This window comes from Ctenopharyngodon idella, chromosome 20 (genome assembly GCF_019924925.1).
Source record: "Ctenopharyngodon idella isolate HZGC_01 chromosome 20, HZGC01, whole genome shotgun sequence".
Lineage (NCBI taxonomy): Eukaryota > Metazoa > Chordata > Actinopteri > Cypriniformes > Xenocyprididae > Ctenopharyngodon > Ctenopharyngodon idella.
In genome coordinates, this window is record NC_067239.1 from 23,484,008 (window position 1) to 23,501,589 (window position 17,582).

A 17,582-nucleotide genomic window follows, 5' to 3' on the forward strand; every position below is an offset into this window, starting at 1 on the left:
AAGCGTTTTTTGGGCATTCATCTATTTTAAGTGTAAAACATAGTTTAAAAAAAAAAAAAAAGTTTTTATTTTTATTTTTTAAGGGCCCTGAAGTTCCTGTAGGTTGGCTAGAACAATTTTAGAGAGAAGTACTATTTGACTTCTTTATGAGTATGGTTGGTTTTGCTTGTTACATGTTCTCTGTTGAGACCACTGCTCTTTATAGCTCTCTTAATATTTTTGGGTGGGCTGGCCCCCTCCCATTTGGGAATGGTTTGGAGGCCCTTTGTAGGCCCCTTTGTAGGCTGGCCCTCATCAGGCCGCCTTGAGAGCCACCTCTGGATAGGGTAGTTTGTCTCCTCTCCTCATGGTTTGGAGAGTTTTTGTATCAAAGAGACAAGTTCCTTTGTACTTCAGTTAGATTTAGTGTCTGGCGTCGGCCCACGGGGCCATCTGACATTGTTACCTGGTTAGCGTCACTCATCCTAAAATTAATTTAGGATAGCTAAGGCTTTCATGGTATTTTTTAGCCACCTTAGCAGTGTCAGTTAGAGTGATTATGCCTCCTCTCTGCTGAGAGTTGTTCTGTAGAGGCCGCTGCTCCGAGGAACGCCAGGTAGATCTATGCTTTATGGGCTGGCCCTCACCGGGGCCGCCTTGATAGCTGGCCTAGGCTTAGCGCTGGGGATTTAGGCAGTCTGCTATGCATTTCTGCCTTTGGCCCCTCTTCAGTGAGTGTAGGTTCCCTTTTGTTTTTGCATCCCTAGTGCTGGCCTCCTCTCAATTGAGAGTCGTTCGGCCAAGGCCCGCATGCATTGGCCCCTCCTGCATTGGGGTTTAATGCAGGCTGGTGTAGAGGCAGAATAGGTGGTTTAGGCCCTTATTCTTTGTGAATAGTAAAAATGCTCTTTGCTGTGGCCCCGCATTTCAGAAGCTAGTTACTTTTAGGCCCTAGCTTGACTCCCCTAAGCTCGCTGAACTAATGTTCAAGCATTGGGTTGATCATTGGAGGCCTTTTCTAGGAAAAATGACCCCGTTCCCCTAGGTCTGAGTGCAGATACTGTTTTTGTCGCTTTGGAGTCATTATGGTATGTCTGTACCCTGTAGCATTCTCAGGGTCATGCGAACCATATTCACTTGTTAAATACAAGGTTTATTTGAGTCATTCGCTTATAGCTTTGGTTTTTGTCTGCCCTTCACCATTGTGCCTCAGGTCGAGCAGTAATTTGACCTTCACTTCGGGCTGGTCATTTAGTATGCTCCCTTGTAGCCCTAGCATTGTCACGAGCTGACGCCTGTGTTCATCTGGAGTAGCTGGCCCGAACAGGCCTCCTCCAGGGCACCTGGCGTATGTTTGTACCCCTCTTGCTTAAAGGGTAAAAAGAGTTTTTACCGAGTACACTGCTTGTCGGCGATGTGATAGGTCCCAGGCTTAGGCATTGTTTAAACAGTCTATCTCTGCTACTATACTTGCTGTAAGGTAGTAGGCCTTAGCAGGCCTCCCTTCAGAGTGAGTCCTCACCATGTTGGGCTCTTAGCAGCCAGCACATGCGCTGTCAGGTAGTTGGCCTTAGCAGGCCTCCCTGTTAGCAGCCCCCAGTAAATGTTTCCTGGTAGCTTATTTATTTTTATCAGATGGTAGGCCTTAACAGGCCTCTCTGTGTTGAGCCCCCATCAGTGCAGATGTTGTAGCAACAAGACACGCTCTGGGTAGTTGGCCTTAGCAGGCTTCCCTGTGAGTGAGTCCCAGCACTTTGGGTATGTGACAGCTAGCAGAGGTTTGCTGTCAGGTAGCAGGCCTTGGTGGGCCTCCCTGTGGGCGAACCCCCAATGTTTTTGGGGCTCTTAACAGCTAGCAATGACTTGCTATTGGATAAGTAGACCTTAGCAGGCCTCTTTGTGAACAAGTCCCCAATAGTGTGGGTACCTTTTAGCCCCGTCTTGCTGGAATGTGGTAGCCAGAAGATTTGCTCGGGTTGTTGGCCTTAGCAGGCCTCCCTATGGGCAAATCCCCAGTATTTGGGTTCTTGGCAGCTAGCAATGGCTTGCTATCAGTTGGATGGCCTTAGCAGGCCTCTCTGAAGGCAAGCCCCAGCAGTGTGGGTGCTGTATTTTGCCACTTAGAACTGGCTACCAGGCATCTGGCCTTAACAGGCCGCCCCCAGCAATAATGTTTTCTGGTAGAGGAGCATGGGTTTGCTTCAGATTGTAGGCCTTAGCAGGCCTCTCTGAGGGCGAATCCCCAGCAATGTGGCAGCTGGCAGCCAGCTATTGCTTGTTTTCAGTTTGTTGGCCTTGGCAGGCCGCTCTGAGAATTAACAGGCCTCCCTGTGGGTGAGCCCAAGGTTGCAGGCTTTAGACAGCTAGCTATCAGGTAGCTGGCCTCAGCAGGCCTCCCTGAGAGCCGGCCCCTAATAAGTGGGTGCATGGCAGCTAGCAATGACTACATTCAGCCAGTGAACGATTGCCATTGAGATGTATGGCCTTAGTAGGCCCCTCAAAAGGCAAATTCCCCACAGTATGGTTATTTCTCTGCCAGTCAAGACTCGATACCAGGTAGTTGGCCACTGTAGGCCTCCCTGATGCGAGTCCCCAGCCGTTGGGTGTCGGTCAGCAAGGTCATATTGTCAGGTAGTTGGCCTTTCCGGCCCTCCTGAGTCCTCACATTACTACATGTAGCTGGCTTGGCCATCTAGTTCACCTTTACATCCTAGCCTATAGCCTGGCCGACCTAATAGGTCGAGCTTTTGACTTCCCTTGCTCTGGGGTAGATTTGAGTACTTAGCTCAAAGTCTGGTCAGAGGTTGAAGGCTTCTCTCGAGGCCTCCCAGTTAGATCAGCCCTTAGACTGTGAGCATTCCCCTTGCGAGGGTTCCTTTCTAGAGTGCACAGCCTCCATAGTGCCTTGAAACTTAGGTGCTTTGTAGATCCTAGGATCGAGCAGATTTACTCCCCTCGCTTGCAAGGGTCGATAGCACTTCACTGAGTCCTGCTCTTCAGAATGCCTGTCTCTAAGAACTGGTCTGAGCTGGTCTACTGCCCTTTCTGCAGTCCCTCTTTCTGGATGTCTCTTCGAGAGACTTCTGTGTCTAGAGACTCTGTTTCTGAGGAAACAGACAGGTTGATGGCAGACTAGGCTACTAGTTCAGCTAGAAGACAGGTCAGCCTCCCTGGTGGTATTCGGGTTGACTTCGTTCCCCTGAGAAGTGACTGGCTGGGGTTCCTTTGGGCCCTCTAGCCACGCTCCCTTAAAGGGACCCCTTCTGTTGATGTTGTTGGTTCCAGGCCTTTGTGCAGCCTTAGCAGGCCTTCATATGTAAAACATGGAGGCCGCTTTGAGGCTTATAGCTGAAGCTTTGACCGCTGGAAGCGTTGTCACTGACAGCTCATTTGTGACCCGTAGGTGAGTGGGTCTGGCATTTCATTTGAATTTGCCGGATTCTGACAGTTGTCATCACTGCCATGCGTGGCATGCACTCCCCTCAGCATGGTGGCATTGGTATATCGTTCCCCTAGTACTCTGACGCAGCTCGAGTTCCCTTTCGAAAGGGAACGTCTCAGGTTACGCATGTAACTATGGTTCCCTGAGAACAGGGAACGAGACGCTGCGTCTCTTAGCCATGCCTCGGGGCCCGCCTGCTTACAGTCCCTTCAGACGATAAGCGGATGACATGTTATTTGGGCGCCCCTTATATACATGCGGGTCGTATTGTTATGATGTCATGGGCTGACGCCGGTCAATATGATATTGCCAAGATTGGATATGTGTTTCAGACACTGGTTCACGCGGAGGCGTTCCCCTAGTGCTCTGACGCAGCATCTCGTTCCCTGTTCTCAGGGAACCATGGTTACATGCGTAACCTGAGACGTTTTTTTTCTACTTTACCACAGTAAAGAATGTGAATACAATTAAGTGACTCAAAGGAAGAAACTTTTATAATCCCCTGCGAAAATGGATGAGACATGAGTGAAGATTTGAGAAAAGAAACGAGATTCCATGTCCAGTGGAATTACTAGTGGAATATTGTTAAATTCGCTGATAATAAGGTGACTAGATTGCAAAACAGAAATCAAAGTCAACAAAGCTTAAATTAATGGGCTCACGTAGGCCTAGTCCTACTACCTCTTTCGCCATGAATCCTTTCCATGGCTGTGATGTAACATTTAATTGCTAACCTGTTATTTCTTTTATAAACAAAGCTTTGTGCTTCACTCATGTCATAATATTCCCGTAAAACAGCATTCACAAAAAAAAATAAAAACAAAAGTCTTTTGACGTATCACCACCAGTGCTACTAAGCCACCGCGGTGGTGGGGTTGTCAAGTTTACCGGCACAACCCCTGTTACTGGTGCTGATTGGTTGATTCATATTTGTTACAGTAAAAACACTCAAGCAGGAATAGTTGTAACTCCCAAATGAGTTTGTGCAACAAGATTTTGGACCACAGAACTCTGCTGTCTTAAGACATTCATTCACATCTATATTACAGGAAGATATGAAAAACAGTTTGCGTAAAAATGTGATGGTCAATGTCATAAAAATATCCTAATGCTTATGTGGCTTAATTTACAATAACTGGCATGAGCAAAACTCTCAAGGTTATACAAATATCTGATTACAGAATATACCTGTACATGTGTTGTTGATGCTAATGGGAAGATTTGAGTTTGTTGCAGTGAATCCACCCGAACACGAGCAATTGTAGCTTCCCATTTCATTTGTGCAGGTGGAATTTGGACCACATACAGATGGACTGAACAGACATTCATTTATATCTCGAAAGGAAACACATTTCAGAAAAGCAGTTCAGTATTTCAAACGTTTTATAGTATTTAGAAAAGACCTGCATATATGAGAATATTCTAACAACTACAATGTCAACCATATCAAAAATGTGATAATGCAAATTCAGTGAATCACCTCTCTGGCAAAGCGGACCCTCTGAAGGGAGAGCTTGAATACATCCACAAGTGCCTCCCACACTGCCATCACACACGTGATAGGTCCTGCAGGTGTCATTGGGCCAGGAATGATGCTCCTCACATTTGCACTCATATACCGTTTCATTTAACCCACACACTGTAACACAATGGTAAGGTATGACAGTTGCTATGGACAACAGCGGCTCAATAATGCGATGAACCAAATTAAAGTAATCCCGACAGCCGTTTAATTAAGTTTATTATTTCTTTGGCAAATGTTGAATTTAATCATTCTGCTCTCACCAGTAGTCATGTCGATATCTTTGATATTTATGCTGTTGCTCAGAGTCAAAGGCAGTCTGGTATTTCCGATGAGATTCCGTAAGTTTTTCACCAGAAACAAGTCCAAGAAACTCAGATCAATTTCAGTCTCAAACTCAAACTCAGAAAGTGGTGCTGCAAGAACAAACAGAAAAAGTTTGAGCAGAACAAGTGGTACAATTATATTCTTATGTTAAAAACATCTCCAAAAATATTTCTCCTTCAGGCATCATACAGATTTCAGTTAAATAAAATATATATTAACTCTATGGCAATAAATTCATTGTATGTATTTAAGTGTTGAATCTATTCACTCCAAGAAGCCATAAATGTAAAATAAACTGAGATGACAGTGTAGATGTAATATAGATGTATGGTCACTGACTTAATATCTGTAAAAAGGGCTTCAGTCTGCACTGAATTAACAGGTTTCAGCAACAGTCCTCATTACTAATACAAATCTTCACCATCATTACATACAGTTATGCTATATATCAGAATTTGTTTTACTGAAAATACCTGTTGCTTTCGTTGTTGATGGTGTTTGTGGTGTTGATGGTGTTTGTGGTGTTGATGGTGTTTGCGGTGTTGTTGTTGATGGTGTTGATGCTGATGGTGGTAAAGAATAAAATGAAGAAAACTTGCATGATTGTTTTGAAAAATCAGCATACTCTTTTTTCACCTATAAAATCTTGTAAAATCCCCAGTTACACATTAAAGGTAGGGTAGGCAATGTTTTTCATAAACACTTTTTGTTAAATGGGTTGAAACTCTCTTCACATCCTGATAGCAATCAATAATAGAAGTGGTTTAAAATTAAAAATGTACATATAACTTCTGTAGAAGTCTCAGGACCAAAAATGTTCTTCCAATCATTGCATTTGGTCCGAAATGATAGGATGTCCAACCTGCCTGTCAACCTATGTATTTCCATACCTCTGCGCACCCTGCTCACGCAGACATCACATGTCATCAGCACATTCTGTAAGGCTATGCAGAGTTGTAGACAGTCACTGAGCACCGCAAACAAACAGCAGCCACCTTTTACAGTTCCTCCTGAACCCAAACGACAAGCTTTTGCTGCGTTCACGCCATTTCATAACCGTAATTACAAGATGGCGAATCGTGACGTGCTACCTTGAGCTTTTCATGTATTTAGACTCGGATATATATGTGTTTCTCTGGCAACACTATCAATGCCAAAATGAATCTGCAGCAGTCAAGTACAAGTAAGAGCTCTGTAAGACTCTTTTGTTTTTGAATAAAGAAAATGCTGTAAGTATTATTATTATAATAAAGTAGGCTACTTGCAAAAAGAAAAAGTTAAAAAATAATGTTATTAACTGGTATTTTTTCTAGGCTAATCAAACGTTTTGGAACGTTAATACAGAAAGAACGCTAAAAAAAAGAAACGTTAAAATACTGATTCTGCTCAGAGTGAACCGATTGAATTTTTTTTTTTTAAGGAGAAATGCTTTCCATCCTTTTTGCTGAGCATCTGCTGCCATCTCCATATACCAAAACCTCTTCCTCTCATTTGCTTCTTCAGTAGCATCCTCCCAGGGTACCGGCAATTCAATAAAATAGACAGTATGCAGGGTACTGGACCACAATACCAAGTCTGGTCTTTGGCTAGTACTGACAATTTCAGGTGTGACTATGAGTTGTTTTCCCACATCATCCAACATTTCTAGTCTTGTGCTTCTTCAAGAAGTACAGCCCTGGTTGATAAAGGAAGCCTTCTAACATCAGGACAGAAATGGACTCGGACAGAAATGTTAAAATGCTTGGCCGCAGCAATTGAGACCAAAAGAGCAGCCACCAATGCCCTGCCCTTCAGAACACCAAGAACAACCCAGGCAGTGCCATTTATTCGAGAAGGGCAGAAGGTACCATTGTGTACCTCCCCTGAAACAGGCTTATCTTGCAACCAGTAAGGATGTGTCTTAGAGAGGCAGGAGATGAACATAGGGGACATGATGGATCTTCCCCCAACCACTGATGGAGGTTATTGGGTGAAGGCAGGACATCGTAGGTTTTCCTGATCAGGAAGCTGATTCTACTTGCCTCCATCTTCCACAATTTCTTTCAGCTAATTTTCCTCTTCTCTATGCTCCTCCAGTTTGTCCATTTGTCCCTACTGGGCCTGAGTGACTGCTTTAGCATACTTTGCTGCCTCCTCCTGATGCCGGACTTCCAGGACTACCAGTTTTTGCCGCTCTGAAGATGTAGCCTTATTCCATCGGGGTCTGCCCTGACACAGACCTAAACCTCCTCTTTCCTGTTGTACATGTCCCACAATGTCAGCGTGAAGGAGGGCTGCTTTTGCCTGTTGTACGGCTTTATTCTGAGTTATGACCACTGACAGGTGATGTGAATAACACTGATTATCTCTTCATCATAGCACCTGTTAGTGGGTGGGATATATTAGGAAGCAAGTGAACATTTTGTCCTCAAAGTTGTTGTGTTAGAAGCAGGAAAAATGGGCAAGTGTAAGGAATTGAGCGAGTTTGACAAGGGCCAAATTGTGATGGCTAGATGACTGGGTCAGAGCATCTCCAAAACTGCAGCTCTTGTGGGGTGTTCCCGGTCTGCAGTGGACAGTTTCTATCAAAAAGTTGTCCAAGGAAGGAACAGTGGTGAACCGGCAACAGGGTCATGGGAGACCGGGGCTCATTGATGCACGTGGAAAGCGAAGGCTGGCCCATGTGGTCCGATCCAAAAGACGAGCTACTAAGAAGGTGGCCTGGTCTGATGAATCACGTTTTCTTTTATATCACATGGATGGCCGGGTGCGTGTGTGTCACTTACCTGGGGAACACATGGCAACAGGATGCACTATGGGAAGAAGGCAAGCTGGCGGAGGCAGTGTGATACTTTGGGGAATGTTCTGCTGGCCTGGGAAACCTTGGGTCCTGCCATCCATGTGGATGTTACTTTGACACGTACCACCTACCTAAGCATTGTTGCATACCATGTACACCCTTTCATGGAAACGGTATTCCCTGGTGGCTGTGGCCTCTTTCAGCAGGATAATGCGCCCTGCCTTCAGGAATGGTTTGAGGAGCACAACGACGTGTTTGAGGTGTTGACTTGGCCTCCAAATTACCCAGATCTCAATCTAATCAAGCATCTGTGGGATGTGCTAAACAAACAAGTCTGATCCATGGAGGCCCCACCTCACAACTTACAGGACTTAAAGGATCTGCTGCTAACATCTTGGTGCCAGATACCACAGCACACCTTCAGAAGTCTAGTGGAGTCCATGCCTTGACAGGTCAGGGCTGTTTTGGCACAATATTAGGAAGGTGGTCATAATGTTATGCCTGATCGGTGTGTATATATAGTAATTTATAGTGTTAATATTAATTAGTGAGTCCGCGAATGGCTTGGGTATGCAGAGCATTCGCAGATTATATGGACCGCACGCCACTGATATATATATATATTTAATTTATATCAATTAAATATATTTTGAAACATAAAAAATAAGCAAGGCTCAAACATCCTTTTCGTATCTAACGTGTTAATTTTTAATTTTGCAGCCTGCAAAACACTGAAATAAATAATATAAGAAAGTTCAATATTACTTTAAAAACATTTGTTTTGTATTTTCCCACAAATATGCGTCATATAGCTTACCACTCTGCGCTTTGAGAGGGATGTGGGGCATGAGCAGGAATGAGACCTCTTTCTAAATATCTTGATTATTTCTCCTGATGTTCCAAGCAACTGACACTTGTAAAAGGTCTGAAGAGCAACTTTTATCTTCCAAAGGGACAAGACATTTAGGCTATGTTCAATTTTGTAATGTTAAGCGAAACTACACTGTCCTACAGCATTTTTTCTACTTTACCACAGTAAAGAATGTGAATACAATTAAAAGCGACCCAAAGAAAGAAACTTTTATAATCCCCTGCGAAAATGGGTGAGACGTGAGTGAAGATTTGAGAAAAGAAACGAGATTCCATGTCTAGTGGAATTATAGTGGAATATTGTTAAATTCGCTGATAATAGGGTGACCAGATTGCAAAACAGAAATCAAAGTCGACAAAGCTTAAATTTATGGGCTCACGTAGGCCTAGGCCTACTACCTCTCTCACCATGAATCCTTTCCATGGCTGCGATGTAACATTTAATTGCTAACCTGTTATTTCTTTTATAAACAAAGCTTTGTGCTTCACTCGTGTCATAATATTCCCTTAAAATAGCATTCACATAAAAAAAAAGTCTTTTGACATATCGCTGCCAGTGCTACTCAGCCACCGCGGTGGTGGGATTGTCAAGTTTACCGGCACAACCCCTGTTACTGGTGCTGATTGGTTGATTCGTATTTGTTACAGTAAAAACACTCAAGCAGGAACAGTTGTAACTCCCAAATGAGTTTGTGCAACAAGAGTTTGGACCACAGAACTCTGCTGTCTTAAGACATTCATTCACATCTATATTACAGGAAGATATGAAAGACAGTTTGCATAAAAATGTGATGGTCAATGTCATAAAAAATATCCTAATGCTTATGTGCCTTAATTTACAATAACTGGCATGAGCAAAACTCTCAAGTTTATACAAAAATCTGATTATAGAATATACCTCTACATGTGTTGTTGATGCTGATGGGAAGATTTGAGTTTGTTGCAGTGAATCCATCCGAACACAAGCAATTATAGCTTCCCATTTCATTTGTGCAGGTGGAATTTGGACCACATACAGATGGACTGAACAGACATTCATCTATATCTGGAAAGGAAACACATTTCAGAAAAGCAGTTCAATATTTCAGATGTTTTATAGTATTTAGTAAAGACCTGAATATTTGAAACTATTCTAACAACTACAATGTCAACTATATCAAAAATGTGAATCACCTCTCTGGCAAAGCGAACCCTGTGAAGGGAGAGCTTGAATACATCCACAAGTGCCTCCCACACTGCCATCACACACCTGATAGGCCCTGCAAGTGTCATTTGGCCAAACATGATGCTCTTCACACTTGCACTCATATACCGTTTCATTTAACCCACACACTGTAACACAATGGTAAGGTATGACAGTTAATGTTATAAATTAATTTTTAAACTTAATATTTGACTTATTCAAAAATAATCAGGTTGATCATATGACACCTTATATGAAGGGGACTATTTTGTAATAACAACCAGCTAGCAGTACATTTATTCCATACTAGACGGTTGCTTTCCACATTTACAAATATCTGATAATGCTGATTTGAGATTAAAGTACTTTATTATCCAGCTTGTATTTTGTTTTTGTCAACGTAGAAAACCACAATAGGCTATTACACTATTAACGAATACATTATTATTACAATTTCATATTCTTTACTGACTAGTTAGCTAACATTTTTAGCAACAATGTTACGTGTCTTTCTCTATTTTACATTCTTTCTCATTAAGCAATTTGTTTCTCTTGCCAGTTTGTTGTTCTTCCAAGCGACATGCGTTTTCTTCCTTTAACTGGGGACTCCTGACATTCCAGCAATTTATCAGAAGATTTGTGCTTCACATTAAATAAAATCAGATGGCAAGATGGAGCAATTTAGCTATTCTAAATTGCTGTATGAAAAGAGACGAGACCGCGGAGTGATACGAAGACGTGAAAGAAGACGTTGCTATGGACAACAGACGCTCACTGCTGCGATTTACAAATTCAAGTACTCCAGATAGTAATTCCAGATGTAATTAAGTTTAATATTTCTTTAGCAAATGTTTAATTTTCACCTCACATCAATGACACTATCTGATCTTACCAGTAGTCAAGTCGATATCTGTGATATTTATGTTGTTGCTCAGGGTGAAAGACAGGCTGACATTTCTGACGAGATTCCGTAAGTAGTTCACCAGCAACAAATCAAAGACACTTACATCAATTTCAGTCTCATACTCATACTTGGAAAGTGGTAAAGGTAGTACTGCAAGAACAAACAGAAGCAGGTTGAGCACAATCGGTAAAATTATAATATAAAAAAAAAATTCTCCTGAACACCATTCAGATTTCAGTTAAATAAAATGCAAATTATCAATTAACTCCACATCTCCGGTGTTCTTTGCAAACAGAAAACCAAGAATATAATTATCCTTAATAGCAAAGTATAAGGCTGTTAAAAATAGGGAAATATTGTTTTTGGACAACTTTGCAAGTACTGTACTTCACCTTGGCAGAACTGTCCATCAGTTGGAAGGGCATTGATACATGTACATGACCCATCAGTGACGTCATGACAGACCTCGTATGAGTGACACGTGTCATTTGGCCAAACAAACTGGCCCTCACATTTACACTGATACTGCGTTTCATTCAGAGAACACACTGGAAAGCATAGGAGTACAATACTGTAATTAAGATTAGATATCAGTCGGTATGCTCATTTTTATAACTTTAGTAGTATCACTAATTGTAGGTTATTTGTAACTTTATTGACATTAGAAGGATTTTAGCTGATGAATGATGATGGTTTTAACAGGCTCACCTGTTGAAATGTTCAAAGATGTAATTTCAGTACTGTTGTCCACTTGAACTGGAAGTGTAACAGCAGTCACAGAAGATCTGATTTTGTTGATCGCAACAGTTTCAGATACATTCATTTCCACAAAAATAATGTATTCAACTGGATCTATACATATGGAAACAATGTGATTTTAAGAACCATGTGTACAATAGGCCTTTACTCTTAAAGCAAAACAATGACGAGCCACTCCTTCAAAACAAATGGCATATTGAGTAAAATAATTCATCTTTATTTTTATACAAATAACTTCAAACTATTATTAGGACACTGAATTTGAGTAAAGGACAAAACTGTGAATCAGACCTGCACTTCTTCGTCTTATATGATGCACTGGCTCATCTGTGTAGCTAAACTGGAATGATGTAAAAAGAAAAAATGTTTTCATTGCAGTCTTTCAAGTTTTTCATGTTTTCTCACACTGAAAGTCATGTCACTAATTCCAAAAGCATTAATTTATTCATTCATTATGATGTTACCCAACAGTGTTTTGGGGTCAATGTTGCATACTGTATATCTTATATATAATAAAAGTCTTAAAAATAATCCTACATTAGAAATCATTTTAAAAAGACTGGAAAGTTCATCATCCAATTTTATATTTTATGATTTTCATTGCTGTATGATAATATTTATAAAACAACCTTTCCCTACCTGTAAATCCATATTTATTTCAGAAAAATTGAGAGTTTCCACAACACACAAATGGTTCAGCAGGATAGCCATGATGACTCCTAGTAGGTATTTTAATATTTTACCTGAAATTGAGAAATTATACATTTTCTTAATGTTGGCATGAAACAGAATTTGCGACTGTCTTTTCTTCCATATTGTGACATTTAACAAAATGCAATGGCTTCTCAAACAAAACAAAAAAAAATGTAGGACAGGACTTGATTTTGTCCATCGAGACCGTAAAAAGTCCAAATTGAAGAGGGAGTAGGCCCCGGAGGACGACGAGGGAGGAGGGAGGAGAAGAATGTGGTGGGAGGAACCAGGGAGAGATGATGGGAGGATCCAGAGCGGAGAAGGGAGGAGCCAGAGGATGACCCAGAGAAGAAACATGAAGGCCCACGGTGAAGCTGATGGAGGAAGAAGCCATGGTAGAGCCTTGGTGGAGAGGCAGGGCTGCACCAGGGAGACCAGTAATCCAGGGAGGCGGAGCCAGTGGAGGTGTTGAACCATGCAAAGCAGAAGAGCTGAAGACACAGGGTGACATCACTGGTCTGGAGAGCCACAGGCAGGTGTGACTGAGGTGGAGACATGGGCTCGGCAGACCTAGATGGACTCATCGTTACTGAGGATGATGGTGGAACCGGAGTGCAGGAGGAGCCCAGCAGAGCCAGAGGGGTGGAGGGTCAAGGTGCAGCTGATAACTCGGTAGACGAGGCAGCCCGGCGGGGCCTGAGGGATGACAGACCATGGTGGAGCCAAAGGAGCATCAAGCCAAAGTGGAGCCAATGGGTCGGAGAGCTGACGTGGTTTCACAGGGCTTAAAAGCTTGATGTGGAGCTGAGGGATCCACAGGCCAAGGTGGAGCTGATGACTGGAAACCCAAGGCAGATCCACTGGAGGAGCCGAGAGGTTGAAAGGAGACAGCGGAGGCAAGGCCGAGGAACTGGATGGCTTAGGCAGCTTAGGAGGGAGAGGGAGGCTGGGGGGTTACCATCTATGACGAAGGAGACTTGGAGCTGGGCAGAGCCAATGGCGATGAAGGAGACTTGGTGCTGGACAAAGAAGAATTTACGACGAAGAAGAAAATCAGAGGCTGCAGCAGGCAACTCCTTCACCGAGGCAGATAGTGAGTTGCAAGTAGCATTGCACCAACACCCACTCCATCCACAGGCAGGCGTGCCTACGGCCACTCATTAAGCCTGGTGTGATAGAAAATGTGAAGCAAGCGGTCGGGGCAGTGAGTGAGGCATGGCAGATCTAAGAAGTCCCTTGTGTGATCCTTGAAGGAGCAATTCCCCTGCTCCAGCAAGAGAAGGCAAACTGCAGGGATATCCATAGTTTTAATCTGCCTTTTTAATCATGTCTAAGTCTGTCATGGGTGTCACATTCTGTCAAGGGTGAGCTGAAGATGATCCAACAAGAACAAGATGCGTGACACAGAATGAAATATATAATCACTAATAAACACTGAGAACAATCAGGCGCTACACACTCAAAACATAATGTTAAGATCATTAACAAAACAGGAAACAGGTAAGGATTAATCAGAAACCATGACAATGATGAACTAGAACACACAAATAAACAGAACTAAACTGAAACTAAACATACCATGACTGTGACAGTGACAGTGATCAGAGAAATAAAACGTCATTGCAAGCGGGCGGGGTAGTTATTCTGATTAAAGATTACGAGGACATGTAACCTACTGTGTGTTGTAAGGAGACACTCAGCACAGGCTACCTTGAAAGAATATATTTAATTTAGAGGGAAACGCAAAAAGAATGCAGAACGGCGCAGCATATCAGCCTATATCCAACTCTGTGTGTATATTTTTTTACAGTCTATGGTATACAGGGCTCTTGGGGGAAACCCCAAACATGGGTCTTAAAGGAACATACCCCCAGACCATTACAGGTGCATGAATTAAAAAAAAAAAAAAAAGATAATTTATCATACTGCCATATTAGAAAAAAATTAATTATTTTTTTTTATCTTTCACTTATTTATCATTGAACTTTAACTTAAATTTACCTTAACTGAAATTGCACAAAATGAACTGATATTTTAACTGGGCCTTCTTTTGATTGTTACATTGGCAACTAAAATGTAATAAAACAGTATCAAATCTCTTATTATATTGATTATGCTAAAATTATACTGCAGGATTTCAACAAAAGTATGTTTTAGTTTATTGTACCTTCACTTTCCATATTTCACACTCAAGGTAATCGCTTCAGCGTATTTCTTCAAAATGCGGATTTTCTTTTATTCATCCAGACATCCTGTATTTTTCTGTAAAATAGAAAATTCTGTCATATATGACATATCAGAATCATAAAATTATGAACGTAACTGCTTTGAAAAATGTAGTACTTCATTCTGTAAAAAAGCATATATGTGAAAGCACCGATTTTACACTAACGATGCTAATGTTTGTATATACGTTTTGAACAAAAAGACATTCACTGCAAGAGAAATAAAATTTCTTCATTGTTGATTTCCTGGCTGAAATCAACAATGCTACCGAAGTCATTGTAAGTCATTACTATCCAAAACCTTACAAAAACCTCAAAAGTTTACAATGACTTCAGTAGTTATCCTGTTTCTTTAGAATACTGATCCAAATAATTAGTAATTCCTTCTGAAAGATTTGGTAATACTTCAGTCATTACTAGTGGGTTACTAAGACCTTCACTTTAGAATTAATTATACATTATGCATTATTCGTGTTAATTATGAACCTGTATATAGTAGTTCTCTGGGAGGTATGAAAAAAATAGTAGTTATGGATTAGCTAATAGTGATCTACCACATTCAACTGAGCACTTATTCGTTAATCAGAGTTTCTTGTTAGTTAATAGTACTTACTAGAGCATTAATAATGCGTTACTCATTTGTTCCTGTGTAGATATTCATTAATGATGGAACAGTATTCTAAAGTGTTACCCTTTTATTATATATACACACAACTCGTTAAGTAAAAGCATGATCAAGATAAAGGTCATAGTATATAGAAGTGGCCATATAAACTTTTATATGTATGCCATACCTCAAATCAAAACAAGAATTTCTATTTTTTCATGAATGTACTCTTAAAACAAGAGAGCAGATATATTTTGACATTTTAAAGAACAGATTTAGCATTCTTACCTTGCTTCTGAAAAATAACAACGCTGATATGATGCCCTGAACTCAAGTATCTGTCTGAAGATCTGCATTTTTGTTTCCTTTGTGAAATGACCCACCTACAGAACATTCCTCCTTAGTTTTTATCCAATAGTTTCCATGCATTTCTCAGTGACGAGCGCATCTTTTCAAAACTCATCGTGATAAAAAAGACTAGCTTAAGTTAGAGTGAGTTAGATGGGTTTAAATGAGCTTAGTGAATTAAGTGAGCTTAAATCTCCAGACAGTCTTCTGTAATGTAAATGTAAGATGAGAAAAAATAAAACAGAAAACAAACAAGTGATTCAGTTTCTGACTGACTGCATTCCTGTTTTTTTGTTTGTTTCTTTGTTTTTTACGAAACAGGAACATCAAGTTTACAAGTGAATGCTCAAAAAATGATTAATTTTTTTTTTTTTTATACATGAATATATTGAGGGTACTTATTACTTATTTATTTCTTGTTTATTTTGCCTTTATGCATTTAAGCATAACCTGAGAAAAGCATGTGGGAAATATGCAAAAAGCCTTTTCAGACCAAAATAAGCAAAGAATGAGGAGGGACACTTTTATATATATCAGCAACAGGTTGCACCTGTCAGACAGGCATCATCATAAGTTTAATTATTGGAACACCTACCATTACACCATCAGGGACTGTAATGACATCAAAATCTAAATACATAAACATTAACATGGAGTTGGTCCCCCCTTTGCAGCAATAACAGCATCCACTTTTCTGGGAATGCTTTCCACATGATTTTGGAGTGAGAATTCTGTGAGAATTTTTGCTCATTTAGTAGAGCATTTGTGAGGTCAGGCATGTTGGACGAGAAGGCCTGTCTCGCAATCTGAGTTCCAGTTAATCCCAAAGGTGATCGATGGGGTTGAGGTCAGGGCTCTGTGCATGACATGAAAATCACTCGAAAAGTACCCGGATGACCTACTACTTCCGCAGAGATTCTGAAGTGCAGACACAGTGTTAATCAGGCGCCACACAGACTGATCAGTGCCTGACAAACATAATGTATTCTCATTAGGAAGTTTGTCCGACTTTTGTTCGGCACTGCTGCCATGTCACAATCGCGTGTGCCATCAAAGTACAAGACGCAAGACGAGACCAATCGCCTACACGCACAGAAAGCTGCCTCTGTCATGCAATCCCAAATTCAGTTCTTTTTAGCTTATTACACTTAAATGCTCAAATACTCACACAATTATGTCAATGTTCATAGTGTGGAGTATTCACATAAATTATGTCTTAAATGATGTGTGTAAGTATATTAGGCCAGTGCATTTGGTCCTGAAGTGACAGCAGCCTAATATACCTACTGCCGTTTGTCAATTAATGTTAATCAAACAACAAAATACAAAGAGAAAATCACTCGCTGCTACTGACTGAGTAACTTTGGTATCTTTAATAAGAATCAGTTTATATTTAATTCATACAGAGAAGGCTATGCAGTGTTTTATTTTTATATTTGATTATTCAATTTCTGTTGTATTTCTTAGGTTTAATAAACCTGCCGTACCTGACAGTTTATCGTATTTGTATCTTTGTTATATTGTATGAATTATTTGCTTCTTTGTTCTTATTTTTAATAGTTAAAATAAAATAACAGAAATAGCTATATTGGGATATTGTTATCATGAAATAAGATATTGGTCATATCGCCCACTCAAACAGCTTGGCCTTAAAACTGCTTGGATCAAGTAGTGTCTGGCATGCTTCTTTGACTCTTCACCCCAGCAATCTCGAACCAGCTTGTTCTCTGCCAGTGACAGAAGAACGTGACAGAAGAATGTGTTGCCATTAACAAAACAAATATTTAAGACTTATTCATTATACTCTTTATGACCAATTACTAAAAGAAAAGTGCAAAATATTTACGAGGTGGTGTGATGAGAGCTTAAAGTGTAACTTCACAGATTTTCAACTAAACTGATGGAATGGCAGTTTCTTTCAGTTTTTACCCCTGCGTTTGGCCT

General features: G+C 40.9%; 1 protein-coding gene across 4 annotated transcripts in view; it reads right to left on the reverse strand.

The window, feature by feature from the left end:
• LOC127502042 (adhesion G protein-coupled receptor F5-like) overlaps positions 1 to 16,145 on the reverse strand; it is a 34,663-nt gene extending 18,518 nt beyond the window's left edge. For 3 of the 4 annotated variants that reach the window (XM_051874544.1, XM_051874543.1, XM_051874542.1), the window contains exons 1-13: positions 15,579 to 16,145; positions 14,626 to 14,720; positions 12,405 to 12,508; positions 12,057 to 12,105; positions 11,715 to 11,858; positions 11,399 to 11,554; positions 10,995 to 11,156; positions 10,093 to 10,251; positions 9,818 to 9,964; positions 5,744 to 5,833; positions 5,207 to 5,359; positions 4,902 to 5,060; positions 4,610 to 4,756 (exon numbers count right to left, since the gene is read on the reverse strand). In XM_051874544.1, the coding sequence (XP_051730504.1) occupies positions 4,610 to 4,756; positions 4,902 to 5,060; positions 5,207 to 5,359; positions 5,744 to 5,833; positions 9,818 to 9,964; positions 10,093 to 10,251; positions 10,995 to 11,156; positions 11,399 to 11,554; positions 11,715 to 11,858; positions 12,057 to 12,105; positions 12,405 to 12,508; positions 14,626 to 14,638 (1,483 nt within the window). In that variant the 5' untranslated portion in view covers positions 14,639 to 14,720; positions 15,579 to 16,145. The remainder of the gene's footprint in view (positions 1 to 4,609; positions 4,757 to 4,901; positions 5,061 to 5,206; positions 5,360 to 5,743; positions 5,834 to 9,817; positions 9,965 to 10,092; positions 10,252 to 10,994; positions 11,157 to 11,398; positions 11,555 to 11,714; positions 11,859 to 12,056; positions 12,106 to 12,404; positions 12,509 to 14,625; positions 14,721 to 15,578) is intronic. The other variant, XM_051874545.1, reaches the window with a different exon arrangement.
• Positions 16,146 to 17,582: the final 1,437 nt, after the last annotated feature.